The sequence below is a fragment of the Podarcis melisellensis genome (genome assembly GCF_964234715.1).
Source record: "Podarcis melisellensis genome assembly, chromosome: 2".
In the NCBI taxonomy this organism is placed as follows: Eukaryota; Metazoa; Chordata; class Lepidosauria; order Squamata; family Lacertidae; genus Podarcis; species Podarcis melisellensis.
Genome location: NC_138529.1, coordinates 105,971,313 through 105,984,241, shown reverse-complemented (window position 1 = coordinate 105,984,241; position 12,929 = coordinate 105,971,313). Strand labels below are relative to the sequence as shown.

General features: G+C 43.7%; 1 protein-coding gene across 1 annotated transcript in view; it reads right to left on the bottom strand.

Annotated features, from left to right (window-relative positions):
• Window positions 1–9,078, bottom strand: part of LOC309363204 (uncharacterized protein) — a 36,434-nt gene extending 27,356 nt beyond the window's left edge. Inside the window, exons 1-5 of the mRNA XM_081899310.1 lie at window positions 8,583–9,078; window positions 4,925–5,020; window positions 3,706–3,936; window positions 1,993–2,015; window positions 182–294 (exon numbers count right to left, since the gene is read on the bottom strand). Coding sequence (XP_081755436.1) covers window positions 182–294; window positions 1,993–2,015; window positions 3,706–3,936; window positions 4,925–5,020; window positions 8,583–9,011 — 892 coding nt within the window. The 5' untranslated portion in view covers window positions 9,012–9,078. The remainder of the gene's footprint in view (window positions 1–181; window positions 295–1,992; window positions 2,016–3,705; window positions 3,937–4,924; window positions 5,021–8,582) is intronic.
• Between the last annotated feature and the right edge of the window lie 3,851 nt (window positions 9,079–12,929).

Below are 12,929 nucleotides of genomic sequence, written 5' to 3'. Positions count from 1 at the left end.
AGAGTCTTTTCTGCATACTTATCTCAGCTCTTTATTCTCCCCAGTGACAAAACCAGATACATTTCGAATACTCTGAAGGAGGAAAAGTGTAGGACCGTCAGGAGAAAAACCCAGTAAGAAAGTTGGAAAGGCCGCAGCAAGAAATGATGGAGAAACAAGACTTTGGCCAATTGTCCTTTACCTTTGACTCTTTTCAGGGTTTCCGCTAGGGAAATGTTTTTCTGAGAAAATGCACTGAGTTTCTCTCTTACATCTGGAGGAACCTCCTCCAAAGGAAATGGTCTCTTCTTAGACCTAGGCAAGAGGACAACTCACTGAAATTATTCTGGAAGGCTTCTGTGGCAAGATAACTTTGGATTAAGGAGCAGACACAGCCTAGGAACTAGGTTTTCTATAGGCTTCCCTTGCTGCACCTTATCAAAATGCTTTCTGGCATCCAATGTTCTTTTGATCGGACTTATTACCATCAATCCCGTTTCCACTGTCTTGATCGGTTCCTCTGACCTGTTCTTGTCCTCTCCCACATTTCTTCCCTTTTCTGCTCTCTGCATTGACTCTTAGGGCTCATCCACACTTAACTTTCCTCTGCTTTTTCCAATTGTGTTTTGTAAGGATCATGGGTACAGTGGTACCTCGGGTTAAGTACTTAATTCATTCCGGAGGTCTGTTCTTAACCTGAAACTTCTTAACCTGAAGCACCACTTTAGCCAAAGGGGCCTCCGGCTGCCGGAGCACGATTTCTGTTCTCATCCTGAAGCAAAGTTCTTAACCCGAGGTACTATTTCTGGGTTAGGAGTCTGTAACCTGAAGCGTATGTAACCCGAGGTACCACTGTATTCTATTTTAAATTTTCTCTCTCTTTATTCTTCTTCAATATAATGCTTTTTATTATCTTTTTATAAACGTGTTTGGATTTTAGTGCTCAGTGTTAAAAACCTTCAATAAAATCATTTTTAAAGTTTTTTTAGCTTCTCGGCTTCTCTCTCTTTCACACTTTTAAATCATTTCCTATTCCTTTTTCTCTATATCATCCTTTCTCTCTCTCTCTCTCTCTCTCGCTCTTATTTCCTTTCTCCTCTTTCCTTTCTCTTTTTTTGCCTTTACATTAATGTTTTAGTTTGGACAAAAAAGATATTCAATAGTAATCTTTGTATTTTTCTTTTTAAACCTTAATAAAAATCTATTTGGAAAAAAGAAAACCCACTCTTTAAAGTTCACTTGGAACAAATAGCAATCCACAGAAAGCCCAAATTGACTTTTGCTCCAACTGAGAGCTAAAGAGCGGTTTTCATAGAGGAAACTCCAGGGAAAAAAAGGAAAAATGCTTGGACCCAGAGTTTTTAAGCAGAGAACTGAGCCTGGAAAGTGTGGATAAGCCCTTACTTCACACATCCTGTTTATTTAAACCTCTTCTGGCACTGCGGAACAGAAAGCTGAAGAACACCAGAGCAAAGAGATGACCAGCCTGGCTCCAATCACTGGTCAGAAAAGAAGTTGCTGCAGAGAGTTTACTTCCCATCCTGCCGGAAATCTACTCAGCTCTGGGACTGCAGAGCCAAAGAGGAGCCTATTCTTCCATCATCCATCAGCCAGGGGACTCAGGACTGCTAGAGTCTGTGGGTTTGTGCATAAGTATCACCATCTATCGTAAGCAACCTTTAGGATCATTTCACGCTGTGCCCCAACTCCAGCCTGATCTTCGCTGATTTGCCACCATTTCAAGTCTTTACCGACCAACATCCAACCAGCTCCTTTTGTTTTCAGCGGAGCCAATGCACACATTTAGCTGAAAGTTATCATGCGTTCAGTGCTCAGATGAATTATAGCATTTCACAGCTGGAAGGGAGGGTCATCCCCGCAATGCAGGGCTTGAACCCAGAGATGAAGAGTCTCACGCTCTTCTACCAACTGAGCTATCCCAGGACATGCACATATGAAGTCAGTCCTCAGACCCTTTACAGAAGAAGGAGGTGGAAAGGGCCACATACATACCTGCTCAAGGTGTCCTTGACATTCTAGAAGGGTGAAAAAGTAGAGGAAAATGAAATTCGCATTATGGACATACAATCCTTTCCAAGGCCATTCTGCTTCCTTCAGCTAATCTTAAGAGCAGACATGCTGATGATCACAAAATCCATTATTGAACCCTTTATCAGGCTAACCCAAACATCACATGGTAGCATGCAAGCTTTCAAGGTATCCAAAACTCTTCATCGGGCTAGATGGCAAAACATAGCAAGGAGGAAGTGTGAGAAGGGAATTGCCAGTGGTGAAGCCATGAATATGGAAGAAACCTTCCAAGATGAAACGTGGAAGTTAGTTAAAGGTGAAGGTAAAGGGACCCCTGACCATTAGGTCCAGGTGTGACCGACTCTGGGGTTGCGGTGCTCATCTCGTTTTACTGACCGAGGGAGCCGGCATACAGCTTCCGGGTCATGTGGCCAGCATGACTAAGCCGCTTCTGGCGAACCAGAGCAGCGCACGGAAACGCCATTGACCTTCCCGCCGGAGCGGTACCTATTTATCTACTTGCACTTTCATGTGCTTTCAAACCGCTAGGTTGGCAGGAGCAGGGACCGAGCAACGGGAGCTCACTCCATCACAGGGATTCGAACCGCCAACCTTCTGATCGGCAAGACCTAGGCTCTGTGGTTTAACCCACAGCACCACCCGTGTCGCCACCCGGAAGGTAGTTGGAGATGTGCAAATGAGGCTCTCTGATAAGTACTAAATGGGTTTAGGGTTATATGAAGGCCCTCCGGGAAGGAAATTCATTTTGTCAGGTTTTTTTATGGACCAATATGGCTACGTTTACTTTTTCCATACTCTTGAAACAGAGAACCCAGCAATCTATTAACCAGAGCCATGTTAGCAGCAGTGGCTAGCATATACTTGGCAATGCTGCCATATAACACTAATTCTAAAAGAACCAAATTTTGAACTGAAACAGTATCTCGCAGCATCTTAAAGACAACGTGAAACAGTTTAATTAGAATTCTTCAAGAAGTTTAATACCATCACTTGTGGATTTAATCAAGACAAAGGTTTGCTACCACACAATATGTGTTATTAGCTTTCCAGTGCTAACCTGTATCTGTGCTATCCGTGACTTTCTTGTGAATGGCTCCCTAACTACAGGCGGCAAAACAGTAATTCAGCAATTATCACCAATCTGCTGTTGTAAAAGTTTTAAACTGTGCCCATTTAACATACAGTGGTACCTCGGGTTAAGAACGTAATTCGTTCTGGAGGTCCGTTCTTAACCTGAGGTACCACTTTAGCTAATGGGGCTTCCAGCTGCCACTGCGCTGCCGGTGCACGATTTCTGTTCTCATCCTGAAGCAAAGTTCTTAACCTGAGCTACTATTTCTGGGTTAGCGGAGTCTGTAACCTGAAGCGTCTGTAACCTGAGGTACCTCTGTATTTAAGCTCTCATGATCACTGACTGTAAATTTTGCACCTCACTGCCATTTCACTTCCAATTTTCTCATTTATATACCTGCTAACTAAGATTTCACTTCAGGCCTCTGATGAAGTCTGCAAAAGCTTATGCCCCAATATATTTGTTCAGCCATTAAGGCTTCACAAAATTCTCTGACTATAAAATAACCCACGGATTCTATTATCGCCGCCAAATCCGGGACTTGCAGGACTCCACATATTTTAGTCTTCAGTCAAAACCTCTTGACAAATTCATGCTCTCACCTGCAGGAATTCCTTATCCGGCTGCCTACACTTCTCCTCCATCTCATTGATCAGGTCCTCAAGGACAGAAACTGCCTTAGAGTACTTGGCAACGTTTTCCTCCTGCCTGTTCTTAATCTCCAGCTCCAGCTCATTCAGTTGATCCAGAATGGGCTGTTCCAGTTCTTCAAGAAATTGATGCAGCAGCTCAAATGCAGATGCCACTTTCCTTCTTTCAGCACCCAACTTTTCCTGTAATTAAAGGGTAAAGTAAGAATGGTAAAGTACTAACAATGCAATCCTGTAAACACTTAGGCCTGGATAGAATGGACCGTATACTGACTTTTGAATGTGCCCCTATATAAAATACTTCATGTCACATACACGTACAGTGGTACCTCGGGTTAAGAACTTAACCTGAAACTGTTCTTAACCTGAAGCACCACTTTAGCTAATGGGGCCTCCCGCTGCTGCTGCACAATTTCTGTTCTCATCCTGAAGCAAAGTTCTTAACCCGAGGTGATATTTCTGGGTTAGCAGAGTCTGTAACCTGAAGCGTATGTAACCCGAGGTACCACTGTACAGTACATTGATTACTGCTTTCATTATATGGATCAATGGTCTCCTTAAATAGTAAAATTCATGTTAAATTGCTGTTTTAGGTGGGGTTTTTTTAAAAAAAAGTCTGGAACGGATTAATCCGTTTTGCATTACTTTCTATGGGAAAGAGTGCCTTGGTTTTGGAACGCTTTGGTTTTGGCATGAACTTCCAGAACAGATTAAGTTTGAGAACCAAGGGACCACTGTATTGCTATGTGACTAGAAATACTGTAATAACGTATGTGAGCCATTTAGGAAAAATGCTACATAAATGCCAGATTTTCTTACATATTTCTAATGTTGATCAAGGTACAGAATGAAGGATGGGGTGGGTTTTTTTGGCACCAAATACTTGTGTGTATAAGATGTGACCATTTGTATGTTGCAACAGCAGTCAGAATAGGCCGCACTGGTAAATAAGGACTCCTACACATCACAAGAGACTGCAGGGTCAGAACTGAAGTACCATAATTAAGAAATCACTTAGTCCCAGAGCAGTTTGTGAACGAACGCAGGAAGATAATGAAAATCGTCAATTCTCCCAGTGGATATTATTCATTCCACAAATAACTTTCAAGATTGTTCTCACAACCCCCGCCCCGCAAAGTTTGTGTTAGCACTAATTAAAAGAGGGACTTACAAGATTTTCTTCAGTTGTCCTTTTACCGGCCTGCTTAAGCTCCTCCAGTTTCTCTCTTTCTTTCTTAAGACTCTGTGATTCGGTCTGAATTTGTTCCTGGGGAAGGAAAATACTTATTTTTGCTAGGACAGAAAAATCAGATGTTATTCATACACTTGACAATGGTATGAACCAGGCAGAGGGCCTTCTCGGTAGTGGCGCCCTCCCTGTGGAACGTCCTCCCACCAGATGTCAAAGAGAACAACAACTACCAGACTTTTAGAAGACATCTGAAGGCAGCCCTGTTTAGGGAAGCTTTTAATGTTTGATGCATCACAGTATTTTAATATTTTTTTGGAAGCCACCCACAGTGGCTGGGGAAGCCCAGCCAGATGGGTGGGGTATAAATATATTATTATTATTATTATTATTATTATTATTATTATTATTATTATTATAATAAAAAGTAAATCCCCCGCCAATCTATATTACCATTAGTGGTAAGCTGCTTTTGTAAGCTGACTGTATACATCTTTAAAGCACATTCAAAGCATTTTCATTCCTTCAAAATTCTGGGTTCTATAGTTTGTTTAGGGCTGCCGGAAATTGTAACTCTGTGATTGGTAAACTATACTACCCAGAATTCTTTGAGGGAAAGGATGCAGACGCTGTACATATGAAGCACACTCCTTCCCTCAGAGCTTCAGGTCTTAATAAACTACAGTGGTACCTCGGGTTAAGTACTTAATTCGTTCCGGAGGTCCATACTTAACCTGAAACTGTTCTTAACCTGAAGCACTACTTTAGCTAATGCAGCTGCCATGCCACAGGAGCACGATTTCTGTTCTCATCCTGAAGCAAAGTTCTTAACCTGAAGCACTATTTCTGGGTTAGCGGAGTCTGTAACCTGAAGCATCTGTAACCCGAGGTACCACTGTACAATGGTCAAGAGTTTTTAGAGGGAACATGCATGCTTTAAAGGCACACACCCCAAGTTATTGCCGAATTCTTCACAAGGAACTGCTTCACTAAAAGGACAGACGAACTCAAACCGGCTTATGTCCACAGTGCTCTTGGCTGGAAGTTGTTTAGAAAAGTCCCACCAAAAGAAAACCTACAGAGAGACACTAAAATAATTTGGCAGAAGTCAGCTTTCTCAGTGAGGAAATGCAAAGCAGAGGGGAAAAGCCTCACCCACTCCAAGCTCATTCAAGCCCAGCTGAGCAATTAATTAGCCCCTCCCAGAAACAGCTGGGAAGGGAGAAGAGGAGTCTAGAGATTTTTAAAAAATAGTTTTTAAAGTTGTGCATCTTTGTTTCTCAATTTGATCTGGTGTTTTCTGTGTTGTGTCTTGCAGTTATTTTCATTGATCATAGTTTGCTCATTATTTATCGCAATTGTTAAGAAGGAATTTCTGCTTAATTATCACTTGCCGATGTTTGAAGAGTTAATGTTATTGTGTGCCATTATATTCTAATAGATTATTGAATATTACTTTATTTGATATCATTAAATTTGTATACCGCCCTATACCCACAGCTCTCAGGGCAGTTACAATGTAAAATCACAAAATAAAAACAAAAACCCAATTAACTGCCCCCCTGCAACACATTGAAAACGGGCATTGAATGTTGTTCCATTTTAAATTTATACTTTATTATTATTATTTTGCATGGGATCAGATTATTGTAAGGTGTGGGTTCTTTGTTGTGCAGTTTGTTGTTGCAAACCACCTTATGTACAGTAACATAGAAAAGCGGTATACAAATTAAAAGTGACATGAAAATGAGCGTATCGTTTTGGACTTTCTCTGTGGAATTGACTCTTTTCATACTAAATCCCATGGTATTTCTGCTGCGTGCATTTTCCAGCAGTAACTGTGTACAAACCATGCATTTACAGCACATCCTGTCCCTAGACCTTAAGGACAGTGGTTTGTAGCTCTGCAAAATGCAAACCACAGTCCCCGGGATTTGGGTGTGGGTGGGTATGGTTTAAATATATAGCTTGTGCACAATCCAATTTGCCACCAACACTGTCACAGTCAGGGACGTTAGCTGCCAGTACAAATATAAATGAAACCTCTGGTCACGGACAGGGGAATAAATACCAAGGAATCTAAAGAGACTGTTTATGTACGCTACCATGGCTGCTAGAATGTTACTGTATTTGCCCAAAAGTGAAAAGAAGAAGGCATACCAACAAAGGAAGAATGGATAAGAGCATGCCAAAATGGCAAAACGTACTGTGAAGATCAGGCATAAAGATGAGAATAAATGAAAGCAAGATGGGGGGGGGGTAAAATTATGTTAAGGAACACTGTAAATGTGTTTTAAAATTAGGAGGATAGATGTAGCATTTTGTGCTGGATTTACGTATAAGCTAAACAACCTATAGCTTAGGACCCCACTCTCTTGGGGACCCCCCCAAAAAAATTAAAGAAAGAAAAATATGGATATACATTTCCAAAATATAAGATGAAAAACAAATAAAATTAAAACCTACATACAGTGTTTTGTGTTGTGTAGGCTCCTAGGATGGAAGTCATGGGCCCCGCCTGCTAGCCTGCTCCCTCAAATATCACTGGTTTGCTCATTTCTATATATAGGGTGCCTACATTCTGCACAGACTGGTTGCATGGCAACATGGGCAAATGGCTTTAGATACCTATTAGGTCCATAAATTACCAAATAGCATACAGTGGTACCTCGGGTTACATACACTTCAGGTTACAGGTGCTTCAGGTTACAGACTCCGCTAACCCAGAAATAGTACCTCGGGTTAAAAACTTTCTTTCAGGATGAGAACAGAAATCGTGCAGTGGCAGCGGGAAGCCCCATTAGCTAAAGTGGTGCTCCAGGTTAAGAACAGTTTCAGGTTAAGAACAGACCTCCAGAATGAATTAAGTACGTAACCAGAGGTACCACCATTTGTTGTTGACAAAGGGCGGCTGGACATATAAAGGGCCCCATTCCCTTCAGTAGCTTAGGGCCTCATCAAACCTAAATCCAGCCCGGAGCATTTATGTAGTATTTTGATAATTTAGCTAAAAATAAGAACTAGAAATGAATTGGATAAAAGTAATTATATGCAATAATAAAAATAATTTATTATTTGTACCCCGCCCATCTGGCTGGGCTTCCCCAGTCACTCTGGGCAGTTTCCAACAAAGATTAAAAAATACATTAAAATGTCACACATTAAAAACTTCCCTGAGCTTCAGATGTCTACTAAATGTCAGGTAGTTGTTTATTTCTTTGTTGCTTATGCAAGGGAAAATAAATGTGAAACTTGGAAACGTGGGAGTGAGGGGGGGGGGAGTCAGACAAGATGAATTTGGTGTTAAGATGAATGGAAAAATTGTTGATTGAAAAAAATATTGGAAAATATTTAAATACATATAAAAGCAAGATACCTGGGTCTCTATAAGTATAGAGGGGTCTCTATAGTATAGTGCGTTTTAAAATGGGGTTTCAGAGCTTTTAGGGGTTTTGAGTGTTTTATGTAGGTTTTTCCATTTCATTGTTCTGCTTGCGACGATGACAACAAAGATTGTATCAAAATAAAAAAAATTCTTCCAGTAGCACCTTAAAGACCAACTAAGTTAGTTCTTGGTATGAGCTTTCGTGTGCATGCACACTTCTTCAGATACCAAAGATTATATCAACTGCCTTCTTACCTTATAGTCCAGGGCTGCCTCCTTGGCAGGGAGCACTGCATGAGTTTTGTGCTCCTTGGACCTGTCGCAGACCACGCAGATCAGGCTCTGGTCATCTTGGCAGAAGAGTTTCAGAGGCTCGCGGTGCTTCTGGCACCTGCCCATCCTCTCTCCCGGCGCTTCTTCCACCTGGCTCTTGAACCGCTTGGCGAGCTCCACCATCTCCGCCAGCTCCCGGTTAGGCCTGAAATCTTTCTTGCAAGACCTCCTGCGGCAGTGAGGGCAAGAGAAGCGGGTCCGGGCGTCGTCGCAGCACTGGGCGATGCAGGCCTGGCAGAAGTTGTGCCCGCAGTCTATGGACACCGGGTCTTGGAAATACTCCAGGCAGATGGAGCAAAGGGCAGCCTTTTGCAGGCCTCGCATGGGGTCCTCCTCCTCCTCCGCATCCATGCCGTGCGGGGAGGTGGGAGCCAAGTTGTGAGTCTTTGCCTGCGTCCCTGCCTGCAAGATCAAAGGGAGCAACTTCCTTCTCCAATCCGATTGGCTGTTGTGCAAAGGGGCAGCATTTATTTTTATTAAAAAAAAATTTCATTAAAAGATTTTCTTGCTTTACAAAAGCCTTGCTCTTTTTTCAGGTTGTGCAGTCCTTCTTATAAATCGGTTACATTTGTTGTGAGACCTTAGTATAAAGTTGGGGAAGAAGAGGGAGGAGAGGAGGGGTGGGGTGGCTTATATTTTTATATAGTGTAGGTGTGGGGTATTGTTATATGTGTGTGTGTGTGTGTGTGTGTGTGTATCTATCTATCATCTATCTAACAAATCAAATATATCCTTTATTAGGCATAGCAAACCAGCTCATTAAGAAACCAATTTCCTCCACGCCTGTGAAGATACTATCACTTTAAGTGAATCAGATGAGCCTGGAACTGGCCTTGGGGGTAGGAGAATGATTCAGCAATAGAGAAGCTATGGCTTCCTTTAAACAGAGATGAGCCATTTATTATCATTTATTTATTTTTAAACAGTTTCATAAAGTTTGTCTTATGTTTATGGACATCTGGACTTCTGCAAGTTATTAATATGAGAATAGCACAGTGTTTGCTGCTCTTGAGAGCCAGATCCAAGGCAGAGAATGCATGCCTGGACAAAAGTATTTATGGTGTAGCTCTAGCTTATTTCTATGGTGCTTTTCCAAATTCTACTCCAAGCAGCTCACGACAACCGTCATGGAAGAGGCAGAGGTACTTGTAAAGGGACCTGCAACACCTCACGGTTTTATGAGGCAACAATCCCCATAGCACACTATTCAGGACCACCAGTGAATATCGAGATAGTATACCACTGAAAATGCATTTCCGTTTTGTTGCCTCTCGTTTTCTAATCAGCTTAAGTAAAGCGTGCCAAGGGCTGACTGACCTTCGTCAGAAGACGGGGCTGGCTTCAAAGCCATCAGAACAATCAGTGGCGTAGCATGGGTTGTCAGCACCCGGGGCAAGGCAAGTAATTTGCGCCCCCTAACCCGTGGATAGGGACGCGGGTGGCGCTGTGGGTTAAAGCCTCAGCGCCTAGGGCTTGCCGATCGAAAGGTCGGCGGTTCGAATCCCCGCGGCGGGGTGCGCTCCCGCTGCTCGGTCCCAGCGCCTGCCAACCTAGCAGTTCGAAAGCACCTCCGGGTGCAAGTAGATAAATAGGGACCGCTTTCTAGTGGGAAGGTAAACGGCGTTTCCGTGTGCAGCTCTGGCTCGCCAGAGCAGTGATGTCACGCTGGCCACGTGACCCGGAAGTGTCTTCGGACAGCGCTGGCCCCTGGCCTCTTGAGTGAGATGGGCGCACAACCCCAGAGTCTGGCAAGACTGGCCCGTACGGGCAGGGGTACCTTTACCTTTACCTTAACCCGTGGATTTTAGCACTCGAGTGCGAGCGCCGCCCCCCCCAGATGCGGCCGGCCCCCCCTGCACCCCCCACGCTACGCCACTGAGAACAATAATTTCATTCTACGCTCAGACATTCTTCGTGTAGCAAGATAACACTGGCAGAGAAGTATGATATTCTGCATGGGACAAATTGATAACTTTGCTTAAAGATATCTGTTGCTATGGCTTTGCGTAGTATATAGGAGCATGTGTTGAGAATGCATAGAGGCAGCCAGTGAGGATGGTTTAAGTTTCTGTCACAGTTGCATTCCTTCCTGTAATATTATTAAAGCTGTGTGTACCTAGACAGCATCTTAAAAAGCAGAGACATTACCTTGCCAACAAAGGTCCGTATAGTTAAAGCCATGGTTTTCCCAGTAGTGATGTATGGAAATGAGAGCTGGACCATAAAGAAAGCTGCTCTCCGAAGAATTGATGCTTTTGAATTATGGTTCTGGAGGAGACTCTTGAGAGTCCCATGGACTGCAAGAAGATCAAACCTACCCATTCTGAAGGAAATCAGCCCTGAGTGCTCACTGGAAGGACAGATCCTGAAGCTGAGGCTCCAATACTTTGGCCACCTCATGAGAAGAGAAGACTCCCTGGAAAAGACCCTAATGTTGGGAAAGATGGAGGGCACAAGGAGAAGGGGACGTCAGAGGACGAGATGGTTGGACAGTGTTCTCGAAGCTACCAGCATGAGTTTGACCAAACTGCGGGAGGCAGTGGAAGACAGGGGTGCCTGGCGTGCTCTGGTCCATGGGGTCACGAAGAGTCGGACACGACTAAACGACTAAACAACAACAACAGCAACCCTTTGTTTTGGGGGTTCCACCTTTACAGTGATATCCACTGTGGTCTCTAGATTTACTCTTCAGCAATAAATCTGAACTCTTTCCACATGCAGAGTTTCTCTTCTTTTGGCTGAAGGGTCACCGTTCTCATCCCACCATCCTTTGTAGGGTAACACAAGTTCAAAAGAGGTTTTAGCAGTTCTCATTTTTATATGTAACCTGCCATGAGTCTCATCAGGAAGAAGGCAGGGTATATATCAAGCATAGGCAAACTCCGGTCCTCCAGATGTTTGGGACTACAATTCCCATCATCCCTGACCACTGGTTGTTAGCTAGGGATGATGGGAATGGTAGTCCCAAACATCTGGAGGGCCGGAGTTTGCCTATGCCTCATATATATAAATACTGTTGTGAGCTGGGGGGGGGGGTGTTAGGCTATATGGGGCCTGAGTTCCTTCCAATTCCTGGATCCAGCGAGGATTACATTGCTGGCATAGCCAGGCTAGCTTCCTGGTGTGGTAGTGGCTTAAGTACGATTCCTTAAAATAACAAAGGAAGTGGCTCTGTGTCAGAGGACAAATGGTGGGTCCCCCTCCTCACCTGGCTGGTATTTTAGAAGAACCAAATAATGGGTAGGCAAACTAAGGGGCCGGATCTGGCCCAATCGCCTTCTAAATTTGGCCCATAGACTGTCCAGGAATCAGCATGTTTTTACATGAGTAGAATGCATCCTTTTCTTTAAAATGCATCTCTGGGTTAGTTGTGGGGCCTGCCTGGTGTTTTAACATGAGTAGAATGTGTGCTTTTATTTAAAATGCATCTCTGGGTTATTTGTGGGGCATAGGAATTCGTTCATCCCCCCCCCTCTCAATATAGTCCGCCCCCACCCCCAAGGTCTGAGGGACAATGGACTGGCCCCCTGCTGAAAAGGTTTGCTGACCCCTGGACTAAAGACACATACAACAGTGTCTTTAGTCCAGGGGTCAGTTGGAAGCGAGGAGGAGGCCGAATGAAGCCCGTGAGGGAGAGACATGCTTGATTTCTGCTGGAATCCAAGCCTGTGGTTATGGGAGAAGCAAGACTTTATGGGGTGTTAATGCTGTGAGACCTGTAGAACTTGAAGTAGCAGGGTTGCCCAAAACCAAGTTTTTGCGCAAAAACGTAATCAGTCCACAGCCTCAGCCCCGCCACTGCACCACCGAGAGTGGAGTGTTTTGTGCGCAGGACAAGAAGTCTGAATGTAAGGCAAAACTAGCCACAGTGCGGGAAGAAGGGTTTTTGTGGAATAAGTGTGCCTGCTCAACCCCATTGCCAAGGGTGGGTGAAGATGGAGACAACCCGAAAAGAAGTCTATTTAGAACTAGGAAGAATGAATGGGAAAACACAGGTTTTCAGGGGTCTTTCCCCAAGTAAAACCAAAGGCAAAAAGTACCCGTGGGAATGGCCAACGCTGGACCAAACTAAAAATGGAAGAACTAAGTCCAGACTTAATGTGGATCAGCCCCAATTTTTCATTTTCCCACGATCAGCCTGGCAGCAGATCATTTTATTTTTCCATTTCCTAATTGGCCAGTCGATCAATCAATCTCTACCTTTCAGGAAGGGTTTTTAAAGCGGCTTAACCTGCAGGCATCAGAAAATGATCGGCTTCTGCTCACCTT